Source organism: Zalophus californianus, chromosome 3 (genome assembly GCF_009762305.2).
Source record: "Zalophus californianus isolate mZalCal1 chromosome 3, mZalCal1.pri.v2, whole genome shotgun sequence".
NCBI lineage: Eukaryota > Metazoa > Chordata > Mammalia > Carnivora > Otariidae > Zalophus > Zalophus californianus.
The window spans coordinates 126269372-126288210 of NC_045597.1; the positions used below are offsets into that span (position 1 = coordinate 126269372).

Here is an 18839-nt window from a genome sequence, read left to right on the forward strand (position 1 = left end):
GGTCTAATATTAAAAAGAAAAAAACAGAAATGGAATCTAGAGGCCACTTGAAAAAATTTCCTGTCAATTATTCCAGTAGGAATATCCATACACAACACTCCTGAAAGATAAGGAAGCATTTTGAAAGTAAAGGAAAATGCATTATCTTGAAAAATTGCACAGTGGATAGGGCTTTGGAAAACATAAAATTAGGTCTGGAATAGAATTTTGACCATGTGACTAACTAAGTGTGTAACCTTGGTCCAGTTACTTAACCTCTTTGAGCCTCAGTTTTTTCACCTGTCAAACGGGACTGGGAGGTCCTCAAAGAATGTCAAAATGAATTTCTTTGGGACTCATCTCAGGCACTGGCAATGTTTAGAACCAATCCCGGAGCTCCTGATATGACCAAGTGTCTTTTTGCCCTTTTCACATAATGACCTGTGGACACATCTAAAATAAGAGTTATATACAGTTGTCAATGTGCTATTTATAAATGTAAATAAATTTGCCAACTGTAAATGGTAAATATTAATATTTTATGTACTATAGGTATTCATTAAGAACATAGATTTTTGAGCCAGTCTGTCAGAGTTTAAATTGTTTCCACCACTTACCACCTTTGGGACCTTGGGCAATCTACTGACCCCGCTATGCCTCGGTTTTACTATCTGCACCTTCTTTAGAGTGTTGTGAAGGAAAAACGAGTTAAAATATTTAAAGTGCTTAGACTGGTGACTTGTATCTTATAAATGCTTTGTAAATATGACTATTATTATTAAGTATAGCTCATTTAGCATATCAGTTTATAATTAGGGCTTTCCTGGTAGCATCTGTAAGACATAATTTAATTAGGTATTCATTAATCCAGTTACTAACTATATACATTGTTTTATTTCTTGCAGCCTACCAGAGACGATCGTGGCTGGTTTGTTACACCTTTAGGTCCAAATCCATGGTGGACAGTAATAGCTGCTATTATTCCAGCTCTGCTTTGTACTATTCTTATTTTTATGGACCAACAGATTACAGCTGTCATTATCAACAGAAAAGAACATAAGCTAAAGGTATATTTCAACATCCATTTTAATGTAAATCATTGTGGCTTAACCGACATTGATTGACGTTCATTATACTTTACCTGCACTCTCTAGTCATTTATACAGTGAAATATTAATGTTTTCAGGTTTGTAATTTTTATTGTCTATATTCATGATGCTTTGTCTCACAATGAGCTTAAAATTAATTTTTAATTTTTTTATTAATGTATTTATAGCACTTGGCTGAGCCTAAACTCTGAGACCTTACTTTCAGGACTTAAAATAATACACTTTGCAGAGGTTGTAACTTTCTTCACCATGTTTAACATATTTTAATGAAATAACAGTCTATTCTGGTGAAGGGCAGCTTTACCAATTTGTCTTGTATATACGATTCCTCTACTTCTCTATTTGACTCTAAGTATGCCTATTAGATTGCATTCATTATTGGAACAAATTATATCTTCTCGTTTGGTTTAGTTATTCATCTGTCCTCAATGACTATGACAACAAAACCTGGCCATAAATGTTAGAGTTTCTAAGCGATATCTTTGTTGAGTTTTATTGCAGATTTCAATACTTTTTTCATAAACTAAGGGAATAAATATGGATATATCTTACGTATTATATTCTGACCCTGCCATTTTACAATTGTGAATAATCAAAGTTGTTCACTGGTGTGCAATATTTCTGAGATATTCAATGTGGGCACTATCACTTACAAAAATATGTTAAATGAAATCCATGATATCAATGAGTGGTCAAAAATAATCCACATCAGGGACACCTGGGTGGCTCAGTCGGTTAAGCATCTGCCTTTGGCCCAGGTCATGATCCTGGGGTCCTGGGATCGAGTCCCACATCAGGCTCCCTGCTCAACGGGAGCCTGCTTCTCCCTCTGCCTGCCGCTCCCCCTGCTTGTTCTCTCTCTCTGATAAATAAATAAATAAATCTTTAAAAAAATAATCCAAACCAAATCTTCTAAAAGCAGAATATGTACAATTAATCAAGTTGTTTTGTTCTGGTATCCTGAGATAATCCCCAGCTACCTTCATATCCTCTTTAAATTCTAGGGAAAGGCTCCTTTTCAGAGCAACAGAAATCATACTTTAAAGAATTTTACAAGTATGTTTGTTAGAAGGATTAAACAATCTCTGATTGAGCTATTTGGTGGAAAATAATAATGGCATTAACACATAAGAAAGCACAATTATTTCTAATAAATCTTACTAAAAAGGAATTTTATGTATATGTTGGAGGAGAATGTGTGCCTATCTGAAAACAAAGAGCATTCTTCATTCTCTTTATAGAAAGTAACTCAAGTGCTCAAAACTTTTTCTAAAAGGAGTTTGTTCAATTCACTTTTTGCTTTTGTCAAATAAAATTCTTAATTATGTGGAATTTAAGAAACAAAACAAATGAACAAAGGGAAGAAAAGAGAGAGGGGGTCGCCTGGGTGGCTCAGTCGGTTAAGCATCTGCTTTCGGCTCCAGTCATGATCTCAGGGTCCTGGGATTGAGCTCAGGGTCCTGGGATTGACCTTCCTACTCAGTGGGGTGCCTGCTTCTCCCTCTGCCTGCTGCTCCCCTCCCCTACTTTTGCTCTCTCTCTCTCTTTTCTCCTGTCAGAGAGAGAGAGAGAGACAAACCAAGAAACATACTCTGGACTGTAGAGAACACACTGATGGTTACCAGAGGGGAGGTGGGGGAGTGGGTAAAATAGGTGATGGGGATTAAGGAGAGCACTTGTTGTGATGAGCACTGGGTGTTGTATGGAAGTGTTGAATCACTATATTGTACGCCTGAAATTAATATCACACTGTATGTCAACTAACTGGAATTTAAATAAAAACTTTTTTAAAAAGGTAATTTTACAAAAATATCTCACAAAGTCTTAGGAACTAGACAAGTAGTGTGCTAGTACATGCTTAACAACCAGTTCTCTGCATTTAAAAGAGAGACCCTGTTTTATAATGTTTGCTGATTTTCATGGTGTGAATACTTCCACCATGGCCCATTTCAAGTTACCAATGTGATATCAATTGGTAGGAAAAAAATTTTGAAAATTAAACAATTGGTTCTCATAAGCCTATATGAGCTGGATCTAAAACTACTCCATTCAATATTGGAAACTATGAGTGATATACAGCCCTCAAAACAAGGAATTCAGATTTCCAAGTTTAATAGCCTACTTATTTAATAAGAATTATTTAAAAGTATTATTTGCTTTTAAGATATCAGTCATCTGCAAAAGCAAATTCTACCACAACGTAATTGTGAAAGTTACATAGTTGATTAAATAGATCTATAAAACATGTGTTCATACTTTAGGTTGAAAATTATTAGTCTGTTAACTCTCTAAGAAGTAGGAAAACATTTTCCTAGACACCAATTTATTTTTTAGAACTGAAAATATCTCTGTATTTCTCACAAAGTAATATATGATTTTGGTTTAAAAATTAAACAATATAAAAAGTTAAAAGACAAAAATGAAAAACACCATCATTTTATTTCCCAGAGATTACATTGTTAAAATTTTGATATATAGCCAAATACATGTTTTCAGACTACATATATTACTTGTATTATTTTTCATGTCAGAACATTATCATGATAGTCATCCCGTGCCAACCATACAAATCTGATTATCCTTTTTAATGGCTGTATCTATATATTTCATTATAGGACATATTTTAAAATGAGCTCAAAGGCTCCTATTTTTAGGAAGAAAGTAAGCCTTATAATTATTGTTTTCCTTTCAAAGGAAGTTAGATTTTTTTGTTTTTGTTTTTAGCCTTTATAATTAGGCAGAAATCCCACTGATTTTGCTGAAAAATCATTCTTTGTAACGACTATCAGCTAAACTAATACAGGCAGTATTTTTTCCCTACATATTAATGGAATCATATTGAAACAAAATGCAGGAGTGAGTGAAGATTTGCTGAGAGTGATATAACCTTTTGGTTCATTCTGTACCCTTTTTTTTCTAGGTCTCTCAACCTTATAAATCACATAACAGCTGCTCCTTGTTCTTCATGAGCCTGTGGTAGGCCCTTGACATTCATAGCCTTTCCAAAGCTCTAAATCAACAAATATACTATATTTCCCCCTTTACATATCATGTAGAACAGCTAAAATACCATAAAACATCCTTTAAGTGGTCTTTTCAAGGACTTGTATATGTAGAATTAAATGTAGCTTTAAAGCATTTAATATTTTTGTCACTGAAATAAACTTGAGGCTGTATAACTAAAATATATTACATGATTTTTAATTAATTTTTATTATACAAATAAATGACTATGCAATCAAAAGATTTATATTTTATCCCTTAATAGGCTGGATTTAGTAAACAATAGAGAAAATGATTTAGTCATAAGTTCTGCTATATTGCCATGAGTAGAATTAATCTTTTTCTAAGATTTATTTATTTATTTGAGAGAGTGAGCATGGAGGGGAGGGGCAGAGGGAAAGGGAGAGAGAGTCCTAAGTGGACTCTCCACTGAACCTAATAGAGGCAGGGGGTGGGGGGTGGGGTCTCAATCTTATGACCCTGAGATCACGACCTGAACCAAAACCAAGAGTCGGACACTCAACTGACTTGCACCACCCAGGTGCCCCATGAATTAATCTTTTCTTGGTCACTGTAAGTCTGAACATCCCATCCTCCTCCCCAGATGTGGATGTTTGCAAAGCAAATTCCTTCCAGTGAAGACATATTTTATCTACACTGAACACTTTTTTATTTTTATTTTTTGCCTATAATCATTGTCTTCTATAAGCTTCAGTATAGTGCTGTCTGCTGCCGCTGATTTTCCTCCTAACAACAACAAAAGATCACCTTCTCAGAACAGTCTTGACTCAGAGTAACTGTTTGTTCCATAGCCGCTCTCCCCACCTGTTGCTTCACTGAAATGTTTGCACAGTCCCCTGGCTTTGACTTGAACCACAATGTCAGGAAAAGATATGTGTTTCTTGAGTATATCCCCAGACCACAAGTTAACCACATTTTCAGCTTTTACTAATTTTTTTTTATCACTTGAAAACCCATTTTTGCCTTGGTTGGATCATGCCCTGAAATAGTTGAATGAATCAAGTTTTCTAGTTTCTGTATCAAGCACCCTGTTGACTCTACCTCATGTATCTTAGTCCATATCATATATCCAAGTCACCTTGGAGTTCATCATTTTGATGTCTCCCAAACTTACATTTTCACCTTTTCTTCACTTCCATTACCAAAGCCAGTTGTTTTCTTATAGAGCATTTTTTCATGCCATTAAAAATATTTTTATCATTTTGAGAGTGTTACTACATACACAGTAAAGCTGTGTTGAGCTAAAGAAATTGGCCCAGCTCACTAAGTGTCTTCCTCCTCCCTCAGAATGAAGAAGCTCAAATTAGCAAAATTCCAATTCACTGCACCTCATGATCTTTTGGGTCATTCAAGAGTGATAGAAGCTGCAAATGTAAAAATTTGAGAAAACAAATTATCATCTATATTATATATAGGTATGGATCCGTACTCCAACATTTTTTGTTTTCTTACCTAGAAAAGTGGGATAGGCATAGGTTCACTGACTCCCTTTGAAAAGCATTAGAAATAGCTGCTTTTTAAAAAAAGCACATTCTCTAAAAGTGGAAAGAAAGATACTATCTTACAGAAAAGAAAGTTTCTGTTAAGCTACAAACTGTGGGCTTTTCTACATGTTTCTGTAGACAGTTCAGGCTTCTTTTGACATCATTTTTAATAAACAGCAATACAATCTCAGATCACTTGAGTAAATGAATGCATTTGCAACATTCATTTGGCACCACATTCTCTTGATGATTATGGCATTTGATATGTTCTTTTTTGCCCTCTTTGTCAGCCTGGTTCTTCATGTCAATCTATAGTCTTTTATGTGGTTAACTTGACAGATGCAGGAAATGGCTGCCAAGCTTTGAAATGAATTTTTTCAGCAGTGGCATCTGGGTATCAGATGGTCCCCTTGGCTGGCCTCTTGTCTTGCTGCATGTTGGTTTTAGTGGGGTCTGGTGTAGCATCACCTGTTGCTATGTTCCCTTTTCCTCCCATATGTCCATTTCCTGTGATTCGTGGATGAAAGTGAGAATAAAAGCTCTGATTCTGTCTTTATTTCAGAAAAAAAAAATCTACAGAAATATGTTAGAAGGTACAGAGTTCTCTCTCTGACAAAGGGATACTTCCCTTTGGCTGTCACGCCTCTCAGCTAATGATTTGGGTACAAAGACCAAGTTTTAAGATATTTAATGAAAGGCAAGAAGGAGGATGATGATTAATTAGTGGAACTGCCAGAACTGCTTTATTTCCTTTGATTCTCATTACATTAAGATGCTCCCATTGCTGTACAACATAACTAGGGGGAAATTGTATTTCTGTTTTTATTAGATTCTTGTACAAAGCTAGCTTTCTAAATTTAAAAATGAAATTATTCACTTGGAAACCATTATTTTGTCTGCTTCCTGCAATCCAGAAGCCCACTGTTTATGTTTGTATTGTCTTTTTAAAACACTAGGTAAGAGCTATAGGAAATCACCATCGTGAAGAAGGCCTTTCTTCTATTATTAAGCCCTAGAGAGCTTGGATCTTGGGAGAGTCCAGGGTGTGCTAAAAGGACAAGCCAAACTCTCAGAGCCCCTGTCCTCTGCCCTTCCCTGATGTTTATCTCATGGCTGTTAGCACCTCTTCCATTCTCTCCTAGCAGTACCGAAACTTCGCAAAACAGCCCAGGGGGCACCATTCACATCACCGGTGAAGACATGCTCCTTTAAAGGGACCAAAATCTGGGTTCTATTTTATGCAGCCACATCTTCCAAATTGTTCATTCAAAAGGACGAGAAGACCGTAGTGTGTCCCTGGTTAAGCTTCTTACTATGCCGATTTGCTGGCAGCGGAGTGTTTCTCTTCCCACTCTCCAGCTCTTAGTAATAAAGATCTTTGCCGAGTTACTTGCAAAAAGAGAGTTTCTAGAGTCACATTGACAAGGTTAGGCATTCTGGTGAAGCCAACCCAAGGAAGGGCACTATGAATTGGTGACAACACAAGAGGAAAATGTCCTTGTGTGGATAGCTGCCATTTTGTCCTCACTGTTGTCTCCTGCACTTTTATATTTGACAGGGGTAAGCAGAAAGGACAGGAAGCACAGCCGACTTTAAGAGTGTTTTTCTTAATCAAACAATTAACAAAACAAAATAGCAGAAAGAAAACCCTACCATGACAAATATGCACAAATACTCAAGATGTTTCACACTCTAGGCTATATGAGCTTCATAGTAACTAGAAACTGCTTGCAGTTGGGTAAAACTGCCTGTAAAAAAAAAAAAAATCAGAATTATTCTTCTTGAAGAATTGGTAATTTCTGCTCATATTCATAATAACAAATGTAATGGCTATATTTATTTTAAATTATACTTATTAAACCTGATTCTGAAAGATGTTTTAATGAAGCATATTTCCCTTTAAAAAAGTCAACCTGTACCTTATTGATTGCTTATTGTGCACCAATGATTGTGTTAAAAACTATAGGAAATACTGAGAAATTTTATGATACGTTACCTGCCCTTAAGAAACACATCCTTCTATTGAGGAGCCTTGAAACAAATGAGTATAAATAAAAATTTATTGTTCAATTGCCAGAATGTAATAGCCCCTAACATTTATGGAATGCTTACTATATATCAGACATTGTTCTGAGTAATTTTCAAAATTAAATAATTTAATTCTCACAACAACCAAGTGAAGTGACTCCTGTCATCACCATCATCTTTTTTCATCTAGGGAAACAGAGGCACGAGAGGTTAAATGATTTGCTCAAGATCATTGGTTGAGCCAGCATTTGATCCCAGGCCACCTATCTCCAGAACCTAAGCCCTTAACCACTGTATTATACTACCTTTCATGAAGTTAGTCCTTACGAGTTGGAATGTAAAGTAGGCCAAGCCATTTGCTACCTGGGAGGCTTTCCACTGACGATTTCCTATGGGGGGTGGGGTGGTGAAGGGAGAGGCAAGCGCTGTTTGCCCTTCAGTTTCTTTCCTCGGAGCCCTCAGCCACTCACCCATGTCTCACTTCCCTGCATCTCCACTCCACGTGCCCCCTGCACCTGTTTTTTTTCTCAATGACGTTTCCTGCCTGGTCCTAGAAAGCACTGAAGTTTGCAACACGTGGAGGTCAATGACAGTGGAGTAGGATCACAGAGAGAGAGAAAACACAAAAACTTTCATTTTTAGGGAGAGTCCAAATTTTTCTCGTGTTGAAACTGAAACAAATGAGAACAAGATAGCAAGAGCTGTATCAGGATAAAAATAGGTATGTATAAGGAAGCTTAGATTTCATGGTATTATTTTCCCCAGTAAGACATTGAGACACCCACCCATTGAGACAAAAGAGGGCAATTGGAAACACGGTGTTTGAGAAGAGTTTCTCTTTAGGAGATCTGATACGTAGGCCTCCTTGAGCATTGTCAGGAAGCGGTTCCTAGTCACATTCAGGCCATCTCAGCACTGTTGTGGATACGGTCCTTACTCTGTTTTCTCTGTGTTCTACCTGATGCCTGGTATATGGTGTTTGGTAATTTCTTGTATGAATTAATAATGAATGAGTAGATATATGAATTGTGAGTTAACTTGCCCATTTAAGGAAACTAAGAGAAGTGACTGTATTTGATAATGACTTTAATTATCCAATAGAAATAGAATGGAAGCTAATGTAATATTAACCCAGACATACATTAAACCTATTCAAGTAGGTTGAAGTGACTATAATCATAATTGTAATAGGAACATCTGCAACTTTTCTTTCAGTGGATTATATATTTTCAGACTGTTACTTTTTTATCTTTAATTTATTTTGCATTTCAGAATCAGTTGTCTAAGACTCAAGATAGTATCTCTTTTCTATTCTTACTGTTCCATGGTGGTGGCGTCATTTGTCTCTATACTAAATTCAGTTCCTATAAGAATCCTCTTTTCTTTCTTTTAACAGAAAGGTTGTGGGTACCATCTGGATCTATTGATGGTGGCTGTCATGCTTGGGGTGTGCTCCATCATGGGCCTGCCGTGGTTTGTGGCTGCCACTGTCCTGTCCATCACTCATGTCAACAGCTTAAAACTGGAATCAGAATGTTCAGCTCCAGGAGAACAACCCAAGTTTCTTGGCATTCGGGAGCAAAGGGTTACTGGGCTTATGATTTTTATTCTTATGGGTTCATCAGTCTTTATGACCAGTATTCTGAAGGTAATGAAATCTGCCTGTATGAAATTGAGAGGAGGCAGAATATATTTATTATTGCTTAAGAAATTTCATTTGAACCGAAGCCATCAATTTGCAAATATTGTACCGCATGGGACAAAAGTGATGAATTTCTTTACCATGTTTATATAACTTCTCAACGGGGGAAGTTATGTGCTGTGTTTTGGAAACTTTAAATACAGAAGAAATTTAGCCTGGCAAAGTAAAATTTGATGTGTAAATTATTACCGTAATTTTGAAGTAGTTACCAAGTTATGGGGAAAAGTCACTCATTATTTCTAACTGACTTGTGACTTGAATTCACTGCAGGCCTACATGAACTAAAGTCTCTATTTTCTTGTCAGATGTATTTGCAATTAACATTACCTAGAATAAGATAGAGGTGCAGAGATGAGCCACGTAACAGTCATGGCCATATATGCAGTTTTGTCTGTTAAATGTTTCAGACACTACTGCATGAACATCACCATTGTGTATACTTATTTTCTTCACATTTAAAGTAATTGAGTCCATTTTGAAGAGCATTAAAGAGTAATTATTTTGTCAAAGAATTTTGGCAGATATTACCAAGGTGTGTCAATTGTATTCTAAATTATAACTCATTTAATTGTCTATAATTTGAAAGTTGTAACAGAATGATTTAATCACATAAGTTTATTTATATTTAATCATTTATGTAAGTACATTTGCAAGAATTAATTTCTATGTTATATAGGTAATTAGAGAGCTAAAATTATGCTGAGCTATTCCAGTAAAAAGAGAAAAACTGAACAGTCCACATGTTTGCAAATATCTGGTATAATGTCAGAACATCTAGATGTTAGTTCCATTCTTCATCTTTAAGCCAATATCTTACCATTGTGAAACAAAATTCAAGTTTCCCTAAAGTAGCATAATAATAATAGTTAATCTTTATTGTTTATTATGTATTTTATATGCCCTTTTATAGGTTTTGACCTATTAAATACTCATAACAACCCTATTATTACCATCCCTTTTTATATACACACAGGAAAACTAAGGCACAGAGAGCTTAAGTAATTTACCTAAGGTTATGCAGCTAAAAAGTGCTAGAGCTAGGATTTGAACCTGGGGCTTCTGGCTCTGCCCTATATTGCTTTTAAAATATTTATTTTTCTGGTTTTTTTTTTTTTTTTTGGTAAGTGAAAAATAGCATGACCATTTATTTGAAAAATAACTTGTATCTTTTCTCTAATTGTTCTTTTACAGTTTATTCCCATGCCAGTTCTATATGGAGTGTTTCTTTATATGGGTGCTTCGTCTCTAAAGGGAATTCAGGTAAATTGCTTACAGTAAACCACGCACATCTGTGATGACTTATCTTAAGTCTATTGATGCTAAATCATGTGATAGTTAAGAAAATGACATCATCTGAGGAGCAGCTTTCACACCACAGTTACATTTCTTCAAGCTCATTCATAATTTTAAGGTATTTTTGTTTACCATAAGTTATATTAAAACTGTATAAAGTTTAGACTTTACAACCCTCTTAGAAAACTAATAGCAGTACATTTCAAAATATATCCAAATACTTTTAATCTTTGATAGTGTAATCATGTATATGGAACAGAAAAGAAGAACTGTATGCACAAAGATGTTCATTGTAACACATACTATCAAAATATTGGAAATAACCCAATTATCCATCAGCAGTAAAATAATTAAGTGGTCTATGTTACAGTCATTTAAGATTGGTAATTATGATGGCCATTAAAAGAAAATGGTAAAAATGCTTATGGCTTCATGGAGAGCAAAAAAGTAGGAAAACAAGCTCTACCTACCATATAGGTTTATAAAGCTGTGAGTGTGAATGGATCAAAAAGGAAGGCAGAGAAATAAAAACAATTTATTAAGGTAGTGAGATCCTGGGTGATTTTTTTTCCTTTCATGTTTGTCTTTCTACTATTGATATAATTGGTACAATTATATTTATAGAATTCTTTTTTAAAATTAAACTAAAAAGAAAGGTATAGAGTAAGGCAATTTCAAGGTATAAAGGGAAGCTTATTAGTTGTTTAAATAAGTATTGGTTAAATATAGTTGTATTAATTTTCTATTAGCAAATTACATAACAATTCATAACAAATTACAATTAGTGGCTTTTAAACAACAAACATTTCTTATCTCACAGTTTGTGTGGGACATGAATTTGGGAACAGATTAGCCAGGTGGTTCTGGCTCAAGATGTCTCATGTAGTTGCCGTCAGGATGTGGACAAGGGCTGCAGGCACCCGAAAGCTTGACTAGGACTGGAGGACCTACATCCAAGATGGCTTATCACACAGCTGTGGGGAAAAAGCATCGGTTCCTCTGTGGCTGTTGGTAGGAGGCCTCAGTTTTTTGCCAGACAGGCTCTCTATAGGACATTTAGGTACCCTCATGACCTGAAAGCTAACTTCCATCAGAGTGAGCAATGTGAGAAAGAGTGAGGGTGAAGTCACTGTGCCTTTTGACTTCGTCTCCAAAGTTACACATGGTCTCTTCCATTTTCTTCTCTTTGTTAGAGGTGAGTCATTATGTCCAGCTTGAACACATGGAAGGAAATTAGACTCCATCTCTTGAAGAGAACAGTACTGAAGAGTTTGTGGACACATTTTAAAATGACCACAATTGTATTCTAAATCTTTGCAGAGGCGGTGGGCAAATTATTTATGCTTATCATACCATGGTGGTTTAAATAGTGTTTCCCGCAGTCATGTCCACCTGGAATCTCAGTATGTGACATTATTTGGAAATAGAGTCTTTGAAGATGGATTAGTTATGGATCTCAGGATGAGCTCATCTAGCATTTAGGGGGAACCCTAAATCCAGTGATGGGGGTGCTTATAAGAAGAGAGGACACAGAGAGACACAGGGAAGAAAGAGGCAGATTTCTACTTAAATTTGCCTTTGGGAAAAAATCCTGTCTTATAACCTAACATCATTGATCTAAAACACTTAAATTTTCTTGAAAGGAGACTAATTTTGAGGGTTATTTATTGTAAAGTAGAGTTTATTTTTTTCTTGACCAAAAGGAAATCATAAACTGCTTTTTCTATGACACAGCTAGTCTCATTGCTGTTCAAAGACATGAAAGAAAAGTCACCTGACTATTATGAATGTCTCAAATTAACACATGTGAAGTGGAGCACAGGGTGCTGGATGGCGAGCTGTGGTTCAAGGATAGACTACAAGAGAAATTGAAATAGATAATTTATTACTCACAGGTCCTGGAGGAAGTACCTGGTGTACCTTAAGGGTCTGAATAGGGAAGTTAAGGCAGAGGGCAGACAGAGAAAGAATCAAGACCTGGGGCACATGCTTTTATTAGGATTCGTGGATGGAGTGGTTTGGGGTTCCTGGTCTAAGGCTGATTGATCAATTCAAATAAAAAGCAGGGTTTTGGTAAGCCCCAGGTGGGTCTTATCTAAGGAGCACATAAGGGGAAAGCCCTGGGAGTTAGGCGAGACTGTTGACTGCAAGGACATTTGGGGTATTCATCTCAGGAACGTACATTTACTTGTGACTCTGCTGGCTGTTATCCAGGGCATGTGCCTACATGAGGAGCTAGTGTTGATTCAGGTGACCACAGGCTGCTTAGCCAAACAAAATGGATGCTGAGGCAGCAAAACCATGGGGTAGCTTAGCTAAACTCTTGATACTGAGGGACAGACAGCACAGAAACTCTTTTCCTGAATGAACAACCAACCGGTTTCTGACTTTGAGAGAAGAAAAAGCACTTCAGCCTTAGGAAAGTACTAGATGTCAGAACTGAGGCAAAATTTTAATATGAAGTCATTGAAAGATAATTGGACACCCACAAAGGTACTATGACTGTTCTTCTTGACACTTGGGTAAAATTTACTTGGGAGAGGGAAATGGTTGGGAAGTGTGTTATGCATTTAAATTTTACTCTAATTAGATTTAATTTGCTCATTTATAATTTCATGTATGAAAAATGTATTTTGAAAGAATTGGTTTGGTAAGGCAGGTAGGGAAGAGTACTGAAGAGGTTTTGTTTATTTGTTTTACTGTTTTTTGCCTTTGGCAAAAGTTCCACGAGTACTAATTTCATCTGTAAGTGAAAAGTATTTATTATTAGGCCCCAGGCTCACATAAATACAGCCGCAGAAATTTAAGAAACAAAGTAAAATCATTTTGATAGGTTTCAACAGATTTTTCCCCCTAATTCCACTCACATGATTTTATACCCACGAGGTTTAGAACTAAACAAGAATGTCAAGTTTTGGAATTATTTGGGGTGTGAATCTCCCAAATGAAAATTGAGGAAAACATTATTAAAGGCCCATGAGAAAAGTATAATGAGTTTTAAATAGCACAAATGAAACAGTAAGCAGGGTCTCACACTGAGAAACAAGATTAGTGAAAATTTAAGTGAACCCTGAACTCAGGAAGTTGAAATTCCTATTTGCGATTTTGTGGCTAACTGCATGGGGGAATGGAATATTATTGATATTAGGACAAGATAAAAGCCAAGTGCAAAACTCAGGATACATGTATCATGATTATCATTACTTGAGTAGTAACATGCATGCACTGAGTACCAACAGTTGAAGGAGCATGTTAATTATATGTTGAAGGAATTTATATGCTACCTGATTGTTTGGCAATATTATGAAACATATTATCTGGGCTTCTCACTGTGCAACATGGCAGAAAAAACAGATCACAGTGTTCTTACGAATGCTGTTTCTGTACTCAGATATATAACCACATCTATATTCATTCCAACACTTCAGGATTCCAAAGTAAAGCAAATGTGCCATTTAAACAATAACAATTGAAGCACCCACACACTGAAGTACACTTATGCAATAACAGCTTCACAAATGGAGAAATGGTGGCTGGGAAAAATGAGTTCTATAGAAACTGAAATATTCAGTTATAAGCCAGAGGATTTTACTTTATTTCTTCCCTATTCCCACCTCCACCAATCACCAAATTTTGTTTGTTTAACAACACTGTATTTTAAAGAGATATTTAGGACATAGGAATAAGAAGACCTAATGAAATATTTAGAGACAATATGGAGAAGGATGAACCAAGAAAAAGAAATTCAGCACTTGGTACTTGCATAGAAGTACATTTCAATAAATGATTTTGGAAGGCATTAATGAGTACAAATAAGTACATGAACAGTGGATGAACTAGACTGTGTATGATTCTGGTTTGGATGACTGAGGGAAGAAGGGTCAGGCAGGCTATGCCGTAAGTCAAGGGACATAGGAGAAAATATAGGTTTATGTTGAGTTTGAGGTTCCTATTACATTGTTAAATATACTAACAATATATTACATATTATATTAACATCCTTTTTATTATTTTATTGTTTTTATTTTTATATTTATATATTTTTATATATTTTATATATTTATATTTCATTTTCTTGTTAATTATATATTATATTAACATCCTTTTTTGCATATATATATATGTATATATATATATATATATATATATATATATATACATGCAAGTTTTGGTAAAAAGAAAAAAAAGAATGTTCAACCCTAACATTTAACCCCATGGATATTTGTCCCTTGGCGTATTAGAGTAATTTTAGAATATTTGATGAGAATTGTTTACAATTTTTTCATAAATTAGCCAAGAAATAAAATCAAATATCATTCTTTTGAAGATGCACAATAGATATTACTATAGGAATGGCATGAAATAGAACTGACAGTGCTTGAAACCATCATTTCCTAAATAATCACTTCTTGTTGGAAACATTGGAAACTGTAAAAATCGACCTGAGAAAAATTAAAGAAAATGATCCATGTAAAATAAAACTAACACACAGCACAATTTGTTAGTGAGCAAAATATGATTGAAGTTTTAAGCTTCTTGTGAAAATTTAATCTATAAAATTTGAATTGAGAAAATTTGCTTTGGTATATAAAGTCAAAATCGAAAGTGTAACAATAATATCATATAGTCCAAAAATAATTTTACTGTCTTCATGGTAAAATTTAAACAGAAACAACTGTTCCAGATGAAAATAATTTTAATAAAATACAATTGAAAAAATTGTAATTGACTTGACAGTGCACCAGAAGAAACTGAACAAGAAATCAAATTAACAAAGTTTGCTCTGGAAAATACTTGATTAACAGTAATTCATCTAGGTTAAATCTTTGTGGCTAAGCTTGTTTGTAAAGACAGCCTCAAAACCTCGTTGGGGGTCAATGTGGTGAGGCCAAAACAGTAGAGTCAACACATTCCACTCAGCAGCAGGATGTGGGTGGGATACTCTGGCAACAGAGAGAGAGAGAGAGAGCTCGAGCGCTGAAGTAGAGACCTAGGTCTGGGAGTCTCTACCAAGCATGTGAAAGGTGAAGCCATGGGTATGGATGAGCTCTTCCAGGAAAGAAGAGGACAGAGAATGGACCATGGTGTTTAGTGGGCAAATAAAAGGAAGAGCTTTGTGATGTGATAATGAAAAAGAGGACGATGATTACATTTTGTCTCTCAAGCCTACACTCTCCCAGGTAGCAACGTTTAGCATTGGCTTTAATATTTTTAAACTCTTCTAAGTTATAGCCTTAGAAGACTATATAAATGTGGGATATTATGAAACTGAAATTGTGCATTTCAGAGTGTATGCATAACAATCCATTGTCCTGATGCCCAGCTGTCAACTTAATCATGTGATTCCGATGTATGATATTTTGGACCATATTAAACATCTACTTGTCTCACTTTTATTGTCTGTAAAAAGCAATTTAGTCTGTTTATCTTTTAGTTCTTTGATAGAATAAAGCTCTTCTGGATGCCTGCAAAACATCAGCCAGATTTTATATATCTAAGGCATGTACCACTTCGAAAAGTCCACCTCTTCACAGTGATTCAGATGAGTTGCCTTGGCCTTTTGTGGATAATAAAAGTTTCAAGAGCTGCTATTGTCTTTCCCATGATGGTATGAAACTTCTAAGTCAAGTTTTTTTCTCCTCCTCTGATTTTCTGCTCTATTTGGAAACATATAAAACTGAAATTGGAACAGTAGAGTCATTTTGAACAATTATGGGAAACCATGATGTAAAGTTTAGCAGCTAAAGCTAGTGACTAAGACAGGATTTGAGATTATATATGAATTTCAGTGATTCATATTAGTTTAGCCTCTATCATTCTAAATACTTGAAATGGTTTGAATTAATTGAAGTTGGGTAGAAAAATGTAGACTTTCAAAATGTAACATTAAAGATATACTAGCAAATCTGAAAAACTAGGGGGTTTAAAATTAAATTGTATTAAATATTTCAGATAAATTTCAAATACTTCCAAAAATATAGTGAATTTGAATAACTATAAGTCAAAATACTATCAGCATAGATAAGAATCGTTTAATGTTCATTTATAATAATGCAAACTATTAACTACATCTATTTAAGAAACAGTCAAATATATTTTGTAGGTTTTTCTTTTTTTTCTTTGAGATAGCTTCTTTAAGTGACTCCCTTACTGGGTAAAATCAGAGCTATTATTCTGGGGATGTGGTAAGAAAAGGAAATGAAGAATGCAAAAATACAGTGTCTATTATACACGTATGTCTTCAAGTTTCACTTGAATCTCAGTCCAAATTGAAGTTGACTTGTTTCCACCAAAAAACAAAAAGCTACCTCTCCCATTTTTATTTTTTTCCATGTTTTAAATTATTTTATTATTTGCTTCAGGTTTTAGCTCTGGTATTTGTAAGAAAACTGATGGACTTTTTGTTTACGAAACGGGAACTCAGCTGGTTGGATGATTTAATGCCCGAGAGTAAGAAAAAGAAACTAGAAGATGCTGAAAAAGAAGTAAGTCAGAGTGAAATCAGTATCAAAGAGAAGCAAATGGGACACTTGCACAGTAACAGCTCCTTGCAAAACCAAATCATTTTGTTTATCTTTAGTTAGTGATTACTAACAACCACAGGTGGACTATTAATATTTGGAAGATGAATGCTTAAAATCTTAAAGTTGAAACTTGAACAGAGAGAGAACACAGATCTTACATGAGAAAACCAAACCCTTGTGAAATATGCAAATACTTTGTACTTCATTACCCAAATTGTGAGCTTTGCTTTTCTATTCCCTCCCTTGTGGATGGCAGAACCTTACTGATGCTTAACTATTTCTGAGTTATGGTCCAGCAATGGTTGCTTTTTGGTTGAATATGTGAGAAGGAATGAAAGAGACAGTATTCTTGTTGATATTTTTCTAAGGAACAAATTTTTAATGGCAAGATTCTAATTCTAATCAAAAGATAAAATTAGTTATTTTTGAAATAGATGAAATGTTTATGATCTGATCTGCTTTCAAAGTGATTTAAGATCGAGTAAATGTAGTTTGAGAAAATTTGGGGATTTAATTATTTCCGTGGACTAACTGATCTATCCTATTCTGTTTCGTGCATTAAGATGATTTGTTTTAAGTTTTATGGCATATCTAAAGTTCATATGTAAGTCTGGGTCTCCTTTGAAGGCTGGTAACCATAATATTTTAAAAATGTGCTTTCTATAAAAACTACAAAGTTTAAATGAAAACAAAAAATGACCAGTATACCTTTTACTGGAATGATTGAGTCCATAGATTGTAAAACGCAAGAACAACATTTCCATGTGAATAGAAATGAAGATGAAAGAAAATATTTGGTGAGAATTCTTTCCACTTTTCCTTCTTCTACAAGGTGGTCTGTAGATATGCTCTTTCCTGTCTACAGCATAATTTCTCAAACCATGGATATATTCCTCTCTCCTTTGGGGAATTTGTTTGCAAACATTTGAATGGTTCTAGGTTTTACTCAGTCATTAGGTGAAGTCAGATTAGGCCACAAAGTCTGATGAAATTTCTCCTCAGAGGTTTTTACAAATATGGCTATTGAGTATGTGACGGGCAGGCATTCCTTTCTTTTTTCTGTGGCGTCCCATCGCAGACAATGGATTCCCACTTTAGAGATCGATCACGATGATGTATCTTAATTTTGCACAGTTATTTCAATTTCCCCAAATAATGGAGAAGGAATACTTAGAAACATACCTCTAGTAATATTAATACAACATTAAAAATATATAAAATCATTATTTCTTTATTTTTCTGTTTGACATATTCTTATTTAAGTATGAGAGATTTTTAAAAACAATGCCTTAACTAGGATATTTCCTTTTAGGACTTTAGTAAAGGTTTGGCCTCTTCCTCAGATACCATTCAAGAAGAATATGACAGAATTTGGTGTAAATTAAATGTAAATAAGATGGACACTGGAATATAAAAATTCTGCAGGTTTAAATTATCCATACTTGATGTGATTAAGATTATGCACATTGAAGATCATCCTCAAGAAAGTTTAAATTCCAAAGAAGACAATTTTGAATATAAAACTCATTGACCATGTCCCTTCAGTCTTTCTGATAATGAGAATACTATTAAGTATACTAAGGCAGTAACTTACAAATGTAATTTTGCTTTATTTTCCTGCTTTGATTTCTTGTTCAAATGTCTCTACTACTTCTATAGAAAAAGTTAACAAGAGCCCCAGCCATATAATCATCCC

General features: G+C 34.9%; 1 protein-coding gene across 6 annotated transcripts in view; it reads left to right on the top strand.

Annotated features, from left to right (window-relative positions):
• The window catches only part of SLC4A10 (solute carrier family 4 member 10), a 301324-nt gene that overhangs the window by 264950 nt on the left and 17535 nt on the right, over positions 1-18839 (top strand). For all 6 annotated transcript variants that reach the window (XM_027590053.2, XM_027590051.2, XM_027590050.2 and 3 more), the window contains 5 exons: positions 885-1046; positions 9021-9272; positions 10518-10586; positions 16054-16227; positions 16982-17104. In XM_027590053.2, the coding sequence (XP_027445854.1) occupies positions 885-1046; positions 9021-9272; positions 10518-10586; positions 16054-16227; positions 16982-17104 (780 nt within the window). The remainder of the gene's footprint in view (positions 1-884; positions 1047-9020; positions 9273-10517; positions 10587-16053; positions 16228-16981; positions 17105-18839) is intronic.